Raw genomic sequence first — 12,733 nt, forward strand, 5'->3', positions numbered from 1 at the left:
GACAGACAGTACGGTACTGGCATAAGCACAGACAAAGGTTAATGGAATAGAACTGAGAATCCAGATAAAACCAATGTATCCATTGTTAATTAATTTTTGACAAATCTTCCAAGATTGTTCATTGGAGAAAGAATAATCCCTTCAACAAATGATGCTGGGGCAACTGGATAGTCACATGCAAAAAAATGAAATTAAACACCTTACCTCATACCATATATAAAAATCTTTGAAGAAAACACAGATTTGGCAATGATTCCTTAAATATGACACCAAAAGTACAAGAAACTAAATTAAATTTAAACTGAAATTAAGTTTAAAATCAAAACTGAAAATTTTTGTACTCCAAAGGATACCATCAAGAGTGAAAAAAACCCACGAAATGTGAGAAAATATTTGCAAATAATATACTTGATAAGGGTCTAGTATCCAAAATATGTAAAGTACTCTAACAACTGAGCAATGAAAAGACAACCAAGTTAAAAACTGAACAAGGGATCAGATTAGACATTTCTCCAAAAGATACAGAAATGGCTAATAAGCACATATTAAAAGATGTTTAATATCATTAGTCATCAGGGAAACGCAAATCAAAACTGCAATGTGATACCTCTTTATACCTACTAGGATGTTTACCATCAAAATGTCATATAATAAAAAGTACTGGAAAGGATATGGAGAAACTGAAACCCTCATATACTGCTGGAAGAAATATAAAATGACACAAAAACTTCAGAAAATAGCCTGGCAGTCCTCAAAAGGTTAACTATAGAGTTATCATTTGACCCAGCAATTCCACTCCTAGGTGTTTATGGGCATATGAGAAATGAAAACACATGTCTACACAGAAACCTGTATACAAATGTTTATAGTAGCATTATTCATAATAGCCAAAAGGTGGAAAAAACCCAAGTACCCATCAACTAATAAATGGATGAACAAAATTGGGCATACGAGATGTGATGAAAAAAATACGGTAAATGTTTAAATTTAAAAAAAATTTACTACAGTAAAAGACACATTGCCATTAATCCCCCTTAAAATATTCCCCTTCGCTTGGAACACACTTATCCCATCATTCTTGCCACTTTCTGAAGCTGTTCTGGAAGTCCTCTTTCATGTCTTTAGTTGAGTTGCTGTGGCTGCCTTGATGTCCTGAATCGATTCAAAACATTCACCTTTCACGGTCACTTTTACTTCGGGGAAGAGCCAGAAGTCACACTGTGCCAGATCCCATGAATAAGGTAGATTAGGACACACCATAATGTTTTTATTTGACAGAAATTGCTGTACCAGAAGCCTTTCCGTTGTAATCACAAAATATGGTGGATGCTGCTGCCGAGTGCCACCCAATGGAAAGGCAGGGATCTTCAATATGGGAAGCAGCACATCGGACCTTAGTAACAGTTACTTAGTTACTTAGTAACTTAGTAATTAAGTTTCAACTTGTTCTGTGCAGTCAGTCCGGTGTGAGCTACGGTTGAGAGATGATGTGCTTTAAAGTGTGCCATAAATCATCCTCCATCATGACAACGCTTCGTGTCACACATCACTTCAGGTATGGCAATTTCTGTCAAATAAAAACCTTAGTGTGTTCTCATCCACCTTATTCATTGGATCTGGCACCGTGCAACTTCTGGCTCTTCCCCAGAAATCAAAATGATTCAGGACATCAAGGTAGACACAGCCAACTCAACTAAAGACACTCAGGAAAGAGGACTTCCAGAACTGCTTCAGAAAGTAGCAAGAATGATCGGATAAGTGTGTTTGAAGCGAGGGGGAGTTATTTTGAAGAGGATTAGTGGCAATGGGTCTTTTACTATAATAATTATTTTTTTAAACATTCATTGTATTGTTTAATCATACCTCACATTCATACAATGGAGTATTATTATTCAGCAATAATAATTCAAAAAGGAATGATGTATGGATATGTGTGCTACAATACAGATGAACCTTGAAAACATGCTAAAATTCCAGATACAATAAACCATCTATATGATTCCATTCATTTGTAATATCTAGAATAGGCAAATATATAGAAACAAAACGTAGCTCAGGGATGGGGGTTGAGGAATGGGGGACGGGGGATGTAACAGTTGAGGAGATGAAATTATTCCAAAATTGATTATAGTGATGGCTACACAAGTCTGTGAATATACTGAAAACCACTATGTACTCTGAACACTTTATATGGGTGAATTCTACAGTATGTGAATTATATTTCAATAAAGCTGTTATTTAAAAAACGGAAGAGGAAGGAATTGAAAAATGTACCTCTTTTAAAAATGACATAGTTGGGTTTATGCCCAACAATTTAATTAGTAACTTGATTCAACAGTCAATAACAAGTAAAGATACTTGTGGTTTGTGGCAGCCACTGTTAGCTACCTATCCAATATCAATTTTCCCCCTCTTCCTTGTTAAAAGAAACCAGATTTTGTTTGGGTGGCAATACACTTATCTAAATATTAACTTTTTTAGTCTTCCTTCACGCTAATTCTACCCAGTGAGACACATGAGTCTTCTGGGAGTTTCTGGGAAGCTTAGCTTTCCTGACCAAAATGAAGTCGGGTGACATCCATTTTCCACTTCCTCTTGCCTTGAACACAGATGTGATGCCTACAGCTGGCAGCTGCCACCTTGCATCCATGAAGCAACAAGCAAGACAATGAAAATCAACAAACTAATGATGACAGATCAAAGATGTAAGGAGCCTGAGTATTTGATTACCTTACAGAGCTGCTGTACTAGCTTAGACTTCCTGCTCCCAAGCTTCCTATTACCTTAGAAAAATAAAACCCTATTTTCAAAGCTATATAGTTAGGTTTTCTGTTTTTTTAAAAGCCGACTCACTCATAATCAATATGCTTCTTCAACCCCAAATTTTTAACCTTTCAGTCCAGCATTTCAAATTCAAAGACAGTCTGAAAAAACAAATTGGGTAAGGGAATCTCTGATTTTTCACACTGGACATCTAAGAATTTTCTTTTTGGAAAAAAAGTCTGTTTCCATATTCAAGAGTCAGAAAAATAAGAACTCCGATTACCTGGCACATTCTGTCAATATTTTCTTCAGTTGGCATTACAAAGTACACTGCAGGAACATCTGGAATAGGGTCTCGGTCAGAGTGCAAAAGCCTAGGAGTCATAAAGAATATAAAGGTCACTTTTTACTTAGTCACTTACCTAAAAAGATAGCGTAACACAGTATTTCTCAAACTAGGAGCTCACCAGCTCAAGAACAGTAACCAGTACTCTAAAAGCTCTTGCTGCAATTATTCATTTAACCCAGCTTTCTCCTTACAGCAATGTTAACATTATTTATTAGTAAGATCCTAATTTCTTCTTAGTCTTCATTTCTTTTATTCCAATTGCCTTACTTTTAATACTTCGTATGGTCAGTTTCCTCTACCGATACTCTCCTTGAATGAGAAATAAAGTACATTCAAAATCAATTTTTCCCCCCATTTTTCACAGAAATGTGATCAGGGGAGATGAGTGGGAGGAGGGTGAAGTTGTTCAAGAGGGGAAAAACAGAAAGCTGAAAAAGTCTTTAGAAGCAATGAAAAAATTTAACCACAATCAAATATATATTGTAAATGAAGGTATATAAATGCTTCCTTAAAACTAAGATAACATGTTTTTTGTATGTATTGCTTCATAAGAGAACGCACAAGAGATCATCTAAACATCTTGAAGGTATTTTTTATCACTTGAAAGTTTTCTCTTTTTGTAATTCAGGGAGTACATTCATTCAAATACTTAATATCAAATCACAAAATGTCTTTTTCATTTTAAGATTTTACCATGCTTATATCAGGAAATATGGCTAACATTCTATTAGGTTGGTGCAAAAATAATTGCAAAACCCGTAATTACTTTTGCACCAATCTAATATTTCTACAATATTCTAGTCATCCTTCTATAAGCAATAGTCTATATACAATCTCCTACATACCGGGGGTGCCAAAAAAATGTACACATTTTAAGAAATGCTACCAATGTATTACTTTTCAAAGTTGAATTAATTCCTGTAGTAATGTGTAGTATGCCGTTCGCTCAAAAGATTGCATTAATCAAATGAATACTAGCGTCATTCATTGTGTTATAATTTTAATAGTTTCTTCCTTTCTTAAAATGTGTATATTTTTTGACACCCTCCGTATATCCTTTTATGTACAATATTTTAATAAAAAAGAGTGAAAGAGGCACATGCAATTTGTTTTATTTATCAAACATATCAGATGTAATATAATCAAATAAATTCAGTAATTAAACAACATAGATAGCCTCATAACGTGATTAACATTATTTCATAGTTATTTAAATTTTTCACATTAATGGTAAACTAATTTAGACATTCCTCTTTTAAAAAGTATACTTAAATTAAAAGAATAAAAAATTTTTAGAACTGGAAGAGAGCTTAAGACAACCAGTTCTTTTCCTTCACGTAAGAACTAACCCAGTCTGTAGGAAAAGACACAAGAGAGAAAATTTAAATTCTAAAATTAGAAAGCCTCAGACTGAGGATTGTTTATTATTTTTATTTTTTTTATTTTTAAGAAAGGATAAACTGTATCAAAATTACGCTGATGGTAACCACTTTGAGCATCTCTTGTAATCGCAGAAGTCAAACGTGACTTATATTCATCTTTTGTTATTGGCATATATTGAATATTACAATTTTCATTTATTTATTATTAGCTTCAGGTGTATAAAACAATGTATCAGTTAGACATTTATACACCTCACAAAGTAATAACTTCTCTCCCCCAATCTACTACCCTTCTGACATCTCATACAGTCATTACCTTGACTGACTGAGGATTATTTTTAACTTCAAAGGTAAAGGGTTGAATAAAAGAAGGGGAAAATATGTTGTTCTATAAAAATACTGTCACAACATTATTTCCTTTTTAAATGCCCCTTAATAATTTTATTTCAGGGTGGCCAAAGAAATCTTTAACAATGTATTTGAAAACAAATGCTATTATGAAAAACATGTTAAAACTCACAGATGCAGAGTGATCCCCATGTCTCTCAGCTCTTTTACAGACAGCAGGGGAGAGATGATATCTTGGCCAAATCTGTCATAAATGAGCACCTGGTTAAAAAAAAAAAAGTGTTTTTTTAAACATCATTATCAGTGAACAATTAATACAGACCCATAGCAAGACAATGTTAAAGTACATTTTATTTTAATAAATCATGTATGTTGAATTCTTATACTTACCTCAATTTAATATTTTCCATCATTTTTTACCAAAATGTGCATTCATGTAGTAATCTATTCTTAAAAGCATTATTACTTAGGCTAAAACAAATTACTAATTGTATAAATTTCTTCTTATAGAATACTTTTACTAGGTTAAAAAATATACTTAAGTTATAATAAAGGACTCTGAACATACCGCAAACTCACATATACCCCCTTACCCAGTTTACATATATCCTTTCTAAAAACAGAAAAGTAAAAATTAGTTACTCTCAAGCCTAATGCATAACAAGTTCCAAACCTGTAAAGACAATTTAGTAATTTAAACATCTCAGGTTAACAAGAAACTCATTTTAAAACAAGTCCCTAAAAAGTACTTGCTCACCTTATTCTGTCACATGTACTTACATTCTAAAAGTATAATAACTATAACACATTTGAGGAATAGTAAGAACTCTAATTGGATCTTCTAACTCAAAATTAGTTTTAGTTAAGGCAAATAAAAGAGAAAATTCCACGAGTGTTTTTCAGAACCATCTCAATAATTCTTTATGGAGTAATAAATTGCAATGAGAATGAAACATGCTATCATAAAAACATGGTTTTCTTGAATGCCAGCATTTCCTTCAGAAAAGCTAAAAATCTTCCTACTCTAGTTATAAGAGGTTAGATGTTGTATCCCTCACAAGCCTTCCCTCTTTAATATATCTGCATTATTAATCTTGTGATATATAAATGGTAGGAAAGAATTTGATACAAATCTATATCCAAGAAATTCTCAAGTTATATAATTCAAAAGCTCAATCTACGCTTTGGAAACAATAAACAAGTATAGTTTATGCAAGGGGCAATAAAAAGATGCCCACAAAATAAAGAGGAAGGAAGGGGAAAATTAGGGGACACGCTGAAGTTTCAACTATGCTTTCAATATAGATGACTTTTACCATCTTTAGAGTTAACCCAGAGAGTTTCGGAAATACCCCAAATTGTAACCAAGTCGACCTGTTCTCAATTCCTAACAAGAGAATTTAAACCTAATCAAATATACGTTTAAACCTAATACGTTTAAACCTAATCAACTATATTATAATCACTTTGAAGAAAGAGCTAGAGTGAGCATGAAGTTTAGAATGAAGGTGCTCCAAGAACAGGAATTTTTAAAGGTTCTCCAGCATTTCTCAAAGGAGAAAGATTACAGATTGCTTTCTGGTCCAATTAATAGTTTTACTGATAATTGATAGATTATAAATGAATAAAGTGGCATTATGGTTTACAGATCACTCTCTCAAGAGTTGGTTATAATGCACTGTCTCCTGAGTCTGACTAACACTGAGCAAGCCTGAAAGATCTAAATTCTGAACTTGCAAAGCTAAGGAACAAAACATCAACCAGAGTAAAGATCTATCAGTGAGGTCCCACCCAAGACATTACCTGGATTCCTTAGATCAGGGGTGTTAAAACTGTGGCCCGCGGGCCAACTGAGGACCGCAATCCATTGTTAATTGGCCCGCAGCAAATTCCAAAAATATATTTAGTTTACTTAAATAAACCAGGTGAGCCAATACGTACTTCACCTTGAGTGAGTGGCCCAGCTGTTTGTGAATTTTACTGCATTTGGCCCTTGGTAAAAAACGTTGAAAAATATTTGGACACCCCTGTCCTAGATGAATGTTACTATCATTGCTTGTCGCACTCCATAAAATGTTTATCAAAAAGACTCACATTAAGAAGCCATGTTAAATAAAAAATTCATGCATTACAACTAAAATGTGCTACTATTCAGTATTAACAAAAAATTCCCTCCAATAAGGGCTGAGAAAATAGTTACCCATTAAAATACTCTCTTACCTTCCACACTGGTTCTCCAGTGCTGTTTTTAACGTGAGGCACGTTGAAATTCAACATCCGTTTCAAAGCCGCTGGAAATGAAAATAGCCTCATTAAATATTACCACTGTTTTTCAGGATTTCACTTTTCCCCCGATATTTATTACTTAGTACCTCAAAACAAAATGCACAAATCATTCTAATAAAACTGATTAATCAAAGGACTGGATGTGTGGAAGTAGGGTCAGACTTGTAAGAGCAAAGCATCGATGGCTAACTGGAATGTACTTGAGATTTTCTAAATATAATAGGCATCTGTCCCTAGATGAAAATGTGAAAAAAGTTCACAAAGAAGCCTTTTCATCTCTCTGACAATCCCACACTACATTTTATATATATGCAAAAAGAAATTTTGTCACTCATGAACTTGCCTCAGTAGATAACGGGTGCTGTTGTACTGCATGGCTGAAGGCAGATTAAGAGCAGTGTTTCTACAAACAAAATTACCTATGATATATTTAATTAGTTCATGTACAAATTCTTCATACAGCAGGTCTATTTTTTTTAGTTATCTTGGAGTATATTTTAGGACCAATTTATCTTGTCAGATTCACTGAAGTTATATTGCTTAATATATGCTCACGGAAAAAGTGAGAATTTCTCATAGATATATAGTTGATAACTGAAAACCCCTGCTAAGAAATACACAATTTCTAAAATCACACCAGTTATGGTCTATATGTTATACTACTTTGTGTTTTTTATTGCACATCTGTTTGTGTGATATAGCACTCTCATATACTTTCTAAGGAAAATTAAAATCTCAATATACTTCTATGTGAAGTTGAGATGGCCAAATATTCAAGGGAGAGTACTCACTAGGTGATTTAATTTTTGAAAGACTGGCAAAACTAAAATCTACTTGGTTGATTTTTAAAAGCATTTTGATTAGGCTTTATTAAGTAATACAGAATAATCTACAAGGCCAACTCCTACCAGAGAATTATGTAATACTCAAATCACCCGTGTATCAATGTATAAGATAGTCACTCACTAGAAAAACTTCCATTAAATGCTTGTTTCTTGAGGCAGGTAAAATAAGAAATCACACTTCAGTGATATATTTGCATCTTTATGTGTGTGTACATAGAGACATGTTATTTTGGTAAAATGCTAGTACCTAATGCCCAGCCAATAACACACATTGCCAAGACTAATTCACACCTACTGCAGAAGCTCACAGGTGTTACGGTATTACATAAAAAATACATAAACAAAAAAAAACCATGTTGGTACTTAAAACTGAAATAACACAGGAGGCATAGAAGGTGCTCCAGGATTAACTCTCCCACCCTGCTTTAGAAGAGCTCTTCCTCCCACCTCCAGACAACACACATACCACCACCCTGGCACTCGTGGCCCAAGAGAGAAAAATCTTATTTCTAGGAACAGTTGTCACACTCTTGACAGAAGACAACCGGGAAGAGCACAGCCCGAGCTGCATGGGAGCCCCAGATGTACGGTGTTCTCCAGAGGCGGCCTTAGCTAAAGAAAGAGTCAGTAAGAGCAGGCATTTGCCTTCTCAGCCCCATCTAGATGAATATCTTCAACATTGAGCCTCGCTAACTTTTAATAGGGATTCTGACCCAGTGGATTTGTTAGTAAAGTACAAGCCTGTGTTCAAATAACACACAAGAATGTAATTTCACTTTTATCAGAGTAATTCCCCAAAGGCTTAAACCATTGCTATTAACTGAAAAGACAAACTAGTTTTCTTTATTAAACCTGAACATACTCTCCACAGTCCCAGACTTGGTTAAAGTAGTTTTACCCTTGCTTGGAAAGTTTTCTTCACTCATTCGCTATATACTCAACTATATTTACTATTCATTCAACAAATGTTTAACGAGTGTTTACCATCTGCTGGACACTGCTCTAGCTGTTGGCACTAAACAAAACTGACTCAACAAAAATTACCTATCCTCAAATAGTTTTCATTCTAGTTGGGAGAGAAAGACAACAAAATAAGTAAAACATGCGGTACGTGAGATCATGATAAGTGCTATGGAGAAAACAAGGAAGGGAAGGGAGGAGAGGGAGCTGTGGTGTAATTTTAAATATAGTAGTCAGGAAAGGCCTCCAGAGAAGGCAACAGTTGAGTAAAGACCTAAAGGAAGTGAGGGAGTGAGCCACAGATATCTCTGAAAGAATATTCCAGATAGAGGAAATGGATACAAACGTTCTGAAGGGGGAACACTCTGGTGTGTTCAAGGAGATGGGAGAGCAACAGGGAGCCAGTTCAAAAGTTAAGTGGGTATCAGGTCATATAGAGCCTTGTAGATCACCGTAAGGTCATTTCGGCTGTTACCATGATAGAAACGGGAAGCAGTTGGAGGGTTCTGAGCAAATATGTGACATTTGAGTACTGTGTGAAGAAAAATGAAGAACAGGGATGTAAAAACAAGGAAACCAAATAGGCAATTACTGCAGAAATTCATGGTGGCTTGGACCTGAGTGACAGCAATGACAACGGTCAGATCCTGGAAATATCTTCAGAGTAGAGCTGACAAGATTTACGGACAGACCTAATGAGGGATATGGAAGACAGAAGTAAAAAAAAATCTTCAAGGTTTCTGATCTGAGCAACACAAGGATGGAGTTGCCAGTAATTGATACGGGATAGACTGAGTTCAGAGGAGAGGGTCAGGCTGGAGATATAAACTTGGGAATCCTAAGTATATAGAGAGTACCTAAAACCAAGAGGCTACATGAGATCACAAGAGAGAAAGCAGTTGATCTGCGGCTCTCTGATGTTGAGAAGTGGGACGGTTGTGCAAGAACCTGCAACAGAGAAATATGCATGAAGAATAATAGTAACAGAATTCTGCCTACAATATTTGAGAATTGATTGTGAGTCATTTCCCAAAACATTCTCAACAGGCATCAGGGTGAGGTCAAAAAGTTAATCTTTTACAACTATAACCTTCTGCTACTATAGCATATATAAATGGGTTTTCCTTTCTCTAAAAATAAGACAGAACTCAACTAGAGTACTAATTTGATAAATGATTAATCTGGCACAAACTATCTAGTAACGATGTGAAATCTTGCTATAATGAAGTTTATTTCCACAGAAATCAAAATTATACTACTAGATTTAAAATTTTACAAATTTCTGCATATAAAAATTACCACCAAATTTCATTTTTCAAAAAGCTCCTTTATATTGGTAACGTCTTCCTTCACACATTATTTTCTTTATTTTAATATACAGTATGACCTAATTCATTGAGCTTCATTAAGTTAAGTGGGGCTTCTATTTGCTTACACAGGTAAAATGAATGGCTGGTACTCCCCAACTCTTATTTGGACTTTCACATATTGAAGTTATGTCTGACTTAATCTGATTGATTATACAAAGTCATCTATTGGGAAAAGCAGAACGACTCATGAGATATGCACTGCATCATTATTAGATTGAAATCTGTCGTTAATTTTCTTCTTTGAATTCCAAAGGCAGGAATCAAGCACAGCCAAAATCCCTTCTGTAGGTCATATTAATTGTAATTAATTATTTTCCTATTCAGATTTATATGTAAAATAACATAATTACAAGAGACATAACTTCCAAGAATGCACACTCTTGATGGCTTATTTCTATTCACTCCTCAGAATTAATAGCTTGTCAACTTTCAAGACAATTAACTAACAAGTATAAACCATTAGTTTGTAGCTAATAGGTATAATGCAAGTTGTCATCAGAAGTTCATAAAAAAATCCGGCAAAACTAAAAATATCTAAGATGGATAAAATATCAAAGCTCAAGGGGAAAAAAATGTCCTTTTTAAAACTACATTTCACTGTATAAACGGAAGCTATATAACCATGCTCTACTGAAGACGAAACTGCTAATACGTAGTTTTAAAACATTAATTTGTCAGTTAAAATGGGAAAGCTAATAATTCATTTGTTTTGTTATTCTTCAGTCCCATTCCAGCAAGCTGAAGAAGGAAAATCCTTATCACCAGGCATTTCTCTTCAGGCAGCCCCACAAGATTGGTCCAAAGGAGAGAAGTGGCAGCAGAACGTTCAGCTGCTTTGACAATACTTCAATTTTGTAATAGTGGTGGAAGTGCCAGAATATGTAACGCTTTCAACATTGAAAATGGGAGAGAACTGAACCACCCACAGAAACAAACCCGGAGACTTCATAGGTGACAACACGGAGGAAAGCAATGTCATCTTGCCAAGATCTTGTCATGAAGATGACAAGGCCCAGTAGGAAAGAGCCAAGACCAGGACCGTGGCAACCCGCCCATTCCCGAAGCGCCTTCTGCAGCACTAATGAGGGGCCGAGTTCTCAAGTCAAAGGCATCTATTCCGTAAAAACCGAAAAGGGGAGGGGCTCTCGGTGCTTCGAAAATTGGATTAAAGTCGTGGAGGTCTGTCGCCCAGGGGCACGCACTGCGACCGAGTGAGGGTGATAAGCGGAGGAAGAGGACATCCCCATGGCAGGCACAAAACCGCAGGGAGAAGGGGATAAATAAGTAGGTACCTGTTTGTCGCTCGCGAATACTTGCTGCTGCACTCGCCGCCATGTTGGCTCCCACCAGCCACTGCCAGGCTGGCCAGCGTAGCCGGAAGATGACGTGACCGCCGCTACCGCCCCGGAAGCAAAGCCCGGAGGGGCGGGGCCACAGGAGGGTTTTGGGAGTCGGACCCCGCCTCTTCCAGGGTGACCGTCCCACGACTTCAACTGTCCCCCGAACTTGGGGAGTCAGTGAGGGAGTTTGTTAGCGGCGGAACTGGAGACGGTTTTATGCTATCTAGTCGCCACAGCCTCTCAAATGGTAGCTGCTTTAAATTGAGCTTTCTGGGTACGAGCGTGGTGTAGTGCTCTGAGCTAAAGACTGAACTAAACACTGAACGGTTTCGTCGGTTACAGATCTCTAAACTGGTGAGAATACTTAGGGGTTTAAGGATCACAGGACCAACGTAAATGAAGCTCCGGAACAAAGTAAGCACTTAAAGGCTAGCTGCCTCCTGTTTCCTCTTTGCTCTCTTTGGGCACGGGCGGCGTTGGAGCACTGCTCTCATCTGGCCGATTTCTGAGTCTCATCTGTTTTCTCGTTTCTCGTTCTCAGGTGTTTTCATGTACACTTGAAGCCATGTGATGACAAAATGTATACAATATCGATTCCTAATGTAATCCATAGATTTTTTACTGGATGTCAAAAATGGATACCCAATGACAACTCATTTCCCATGTGGTCAGTAGAGTTCACTGATGATACTGCATTAGCTGTTGAGTACGGTCATTCTGAAGCTGCACCAAATTTTGAAATGAAATTATAGATGCTGTGCCCCAAAAACTGTTTTGAAAACTTTCAAATTTATGACACAATCAGTTAAAAGATACCGTAACAATCACACAAAAAGCACTGACTTCTCTATTTCACAAACTTTATTTCCATGAAACTTAAGACAGATGATCTTATTTTTAACACCATTAGGAAATGCCCTAGAATTGAACCTACATCCTTTTTCCTTGCGTGATTTTTTCAGCTTTATGGAGGTATAATCGACAAATATTTGTAAGATATTCAAAGTATACATCATGATTTGATTATATATACGTAATTTCCCCCACCTAATGATTTGATTATATATACATAATTTCCCTCACATCCACT

General features: G+C 36.0%; 1 protein-coding gene across 1 annotated transcript in view; it reads right to left on the reverse strand.

The window, feature by feature from the left end:
- SCFD1 (sec1 family domain containing 1) overlaps nt 1-11,701 on the reverse strand; it is a 91,893-nt gene extending 80,192 nt beyond the window's left edge. The window contains exons 1-4 of the mRNA XM_081047705.1: nt 11,596-11,701; nt 7,063-7,133; nt 5,015-5,103; nt 3,047-3,137 (exon numbers count right to left, since the gene is read on the reverse strand). Of these exons, the coding sequence (XP_080903831.1) occupies nt 3,047-3,137; nt 5,015-5,103; nt 7,063-7,133; nt 11,596-11,638 (294 nt within the window). The 5' untranslated portion in view covers nt 11,639-11,701. The remainder of the gene's footprint in view (nt 1-3,046; nt 3,138-5,014; nt 5,104-7,062; nt 7,134-11,595) is intronic.
- Nucleotides 11,702-12,733: the final 1,032 nt, after the last annotated feature.

This window comes from Rhinolophus hipposideros, assembly GCF_964194185.1.
Source record: "Rhinolophus hipposideros genome assembly, chromosome: 5".
NCBI classification, from domain to species: Eukaryota; Metazoa; Chordata; class Mammalia; order Chiroptera; family Rhinolophidae; genus Rhinolophus; species Rhinolophus hipposideros.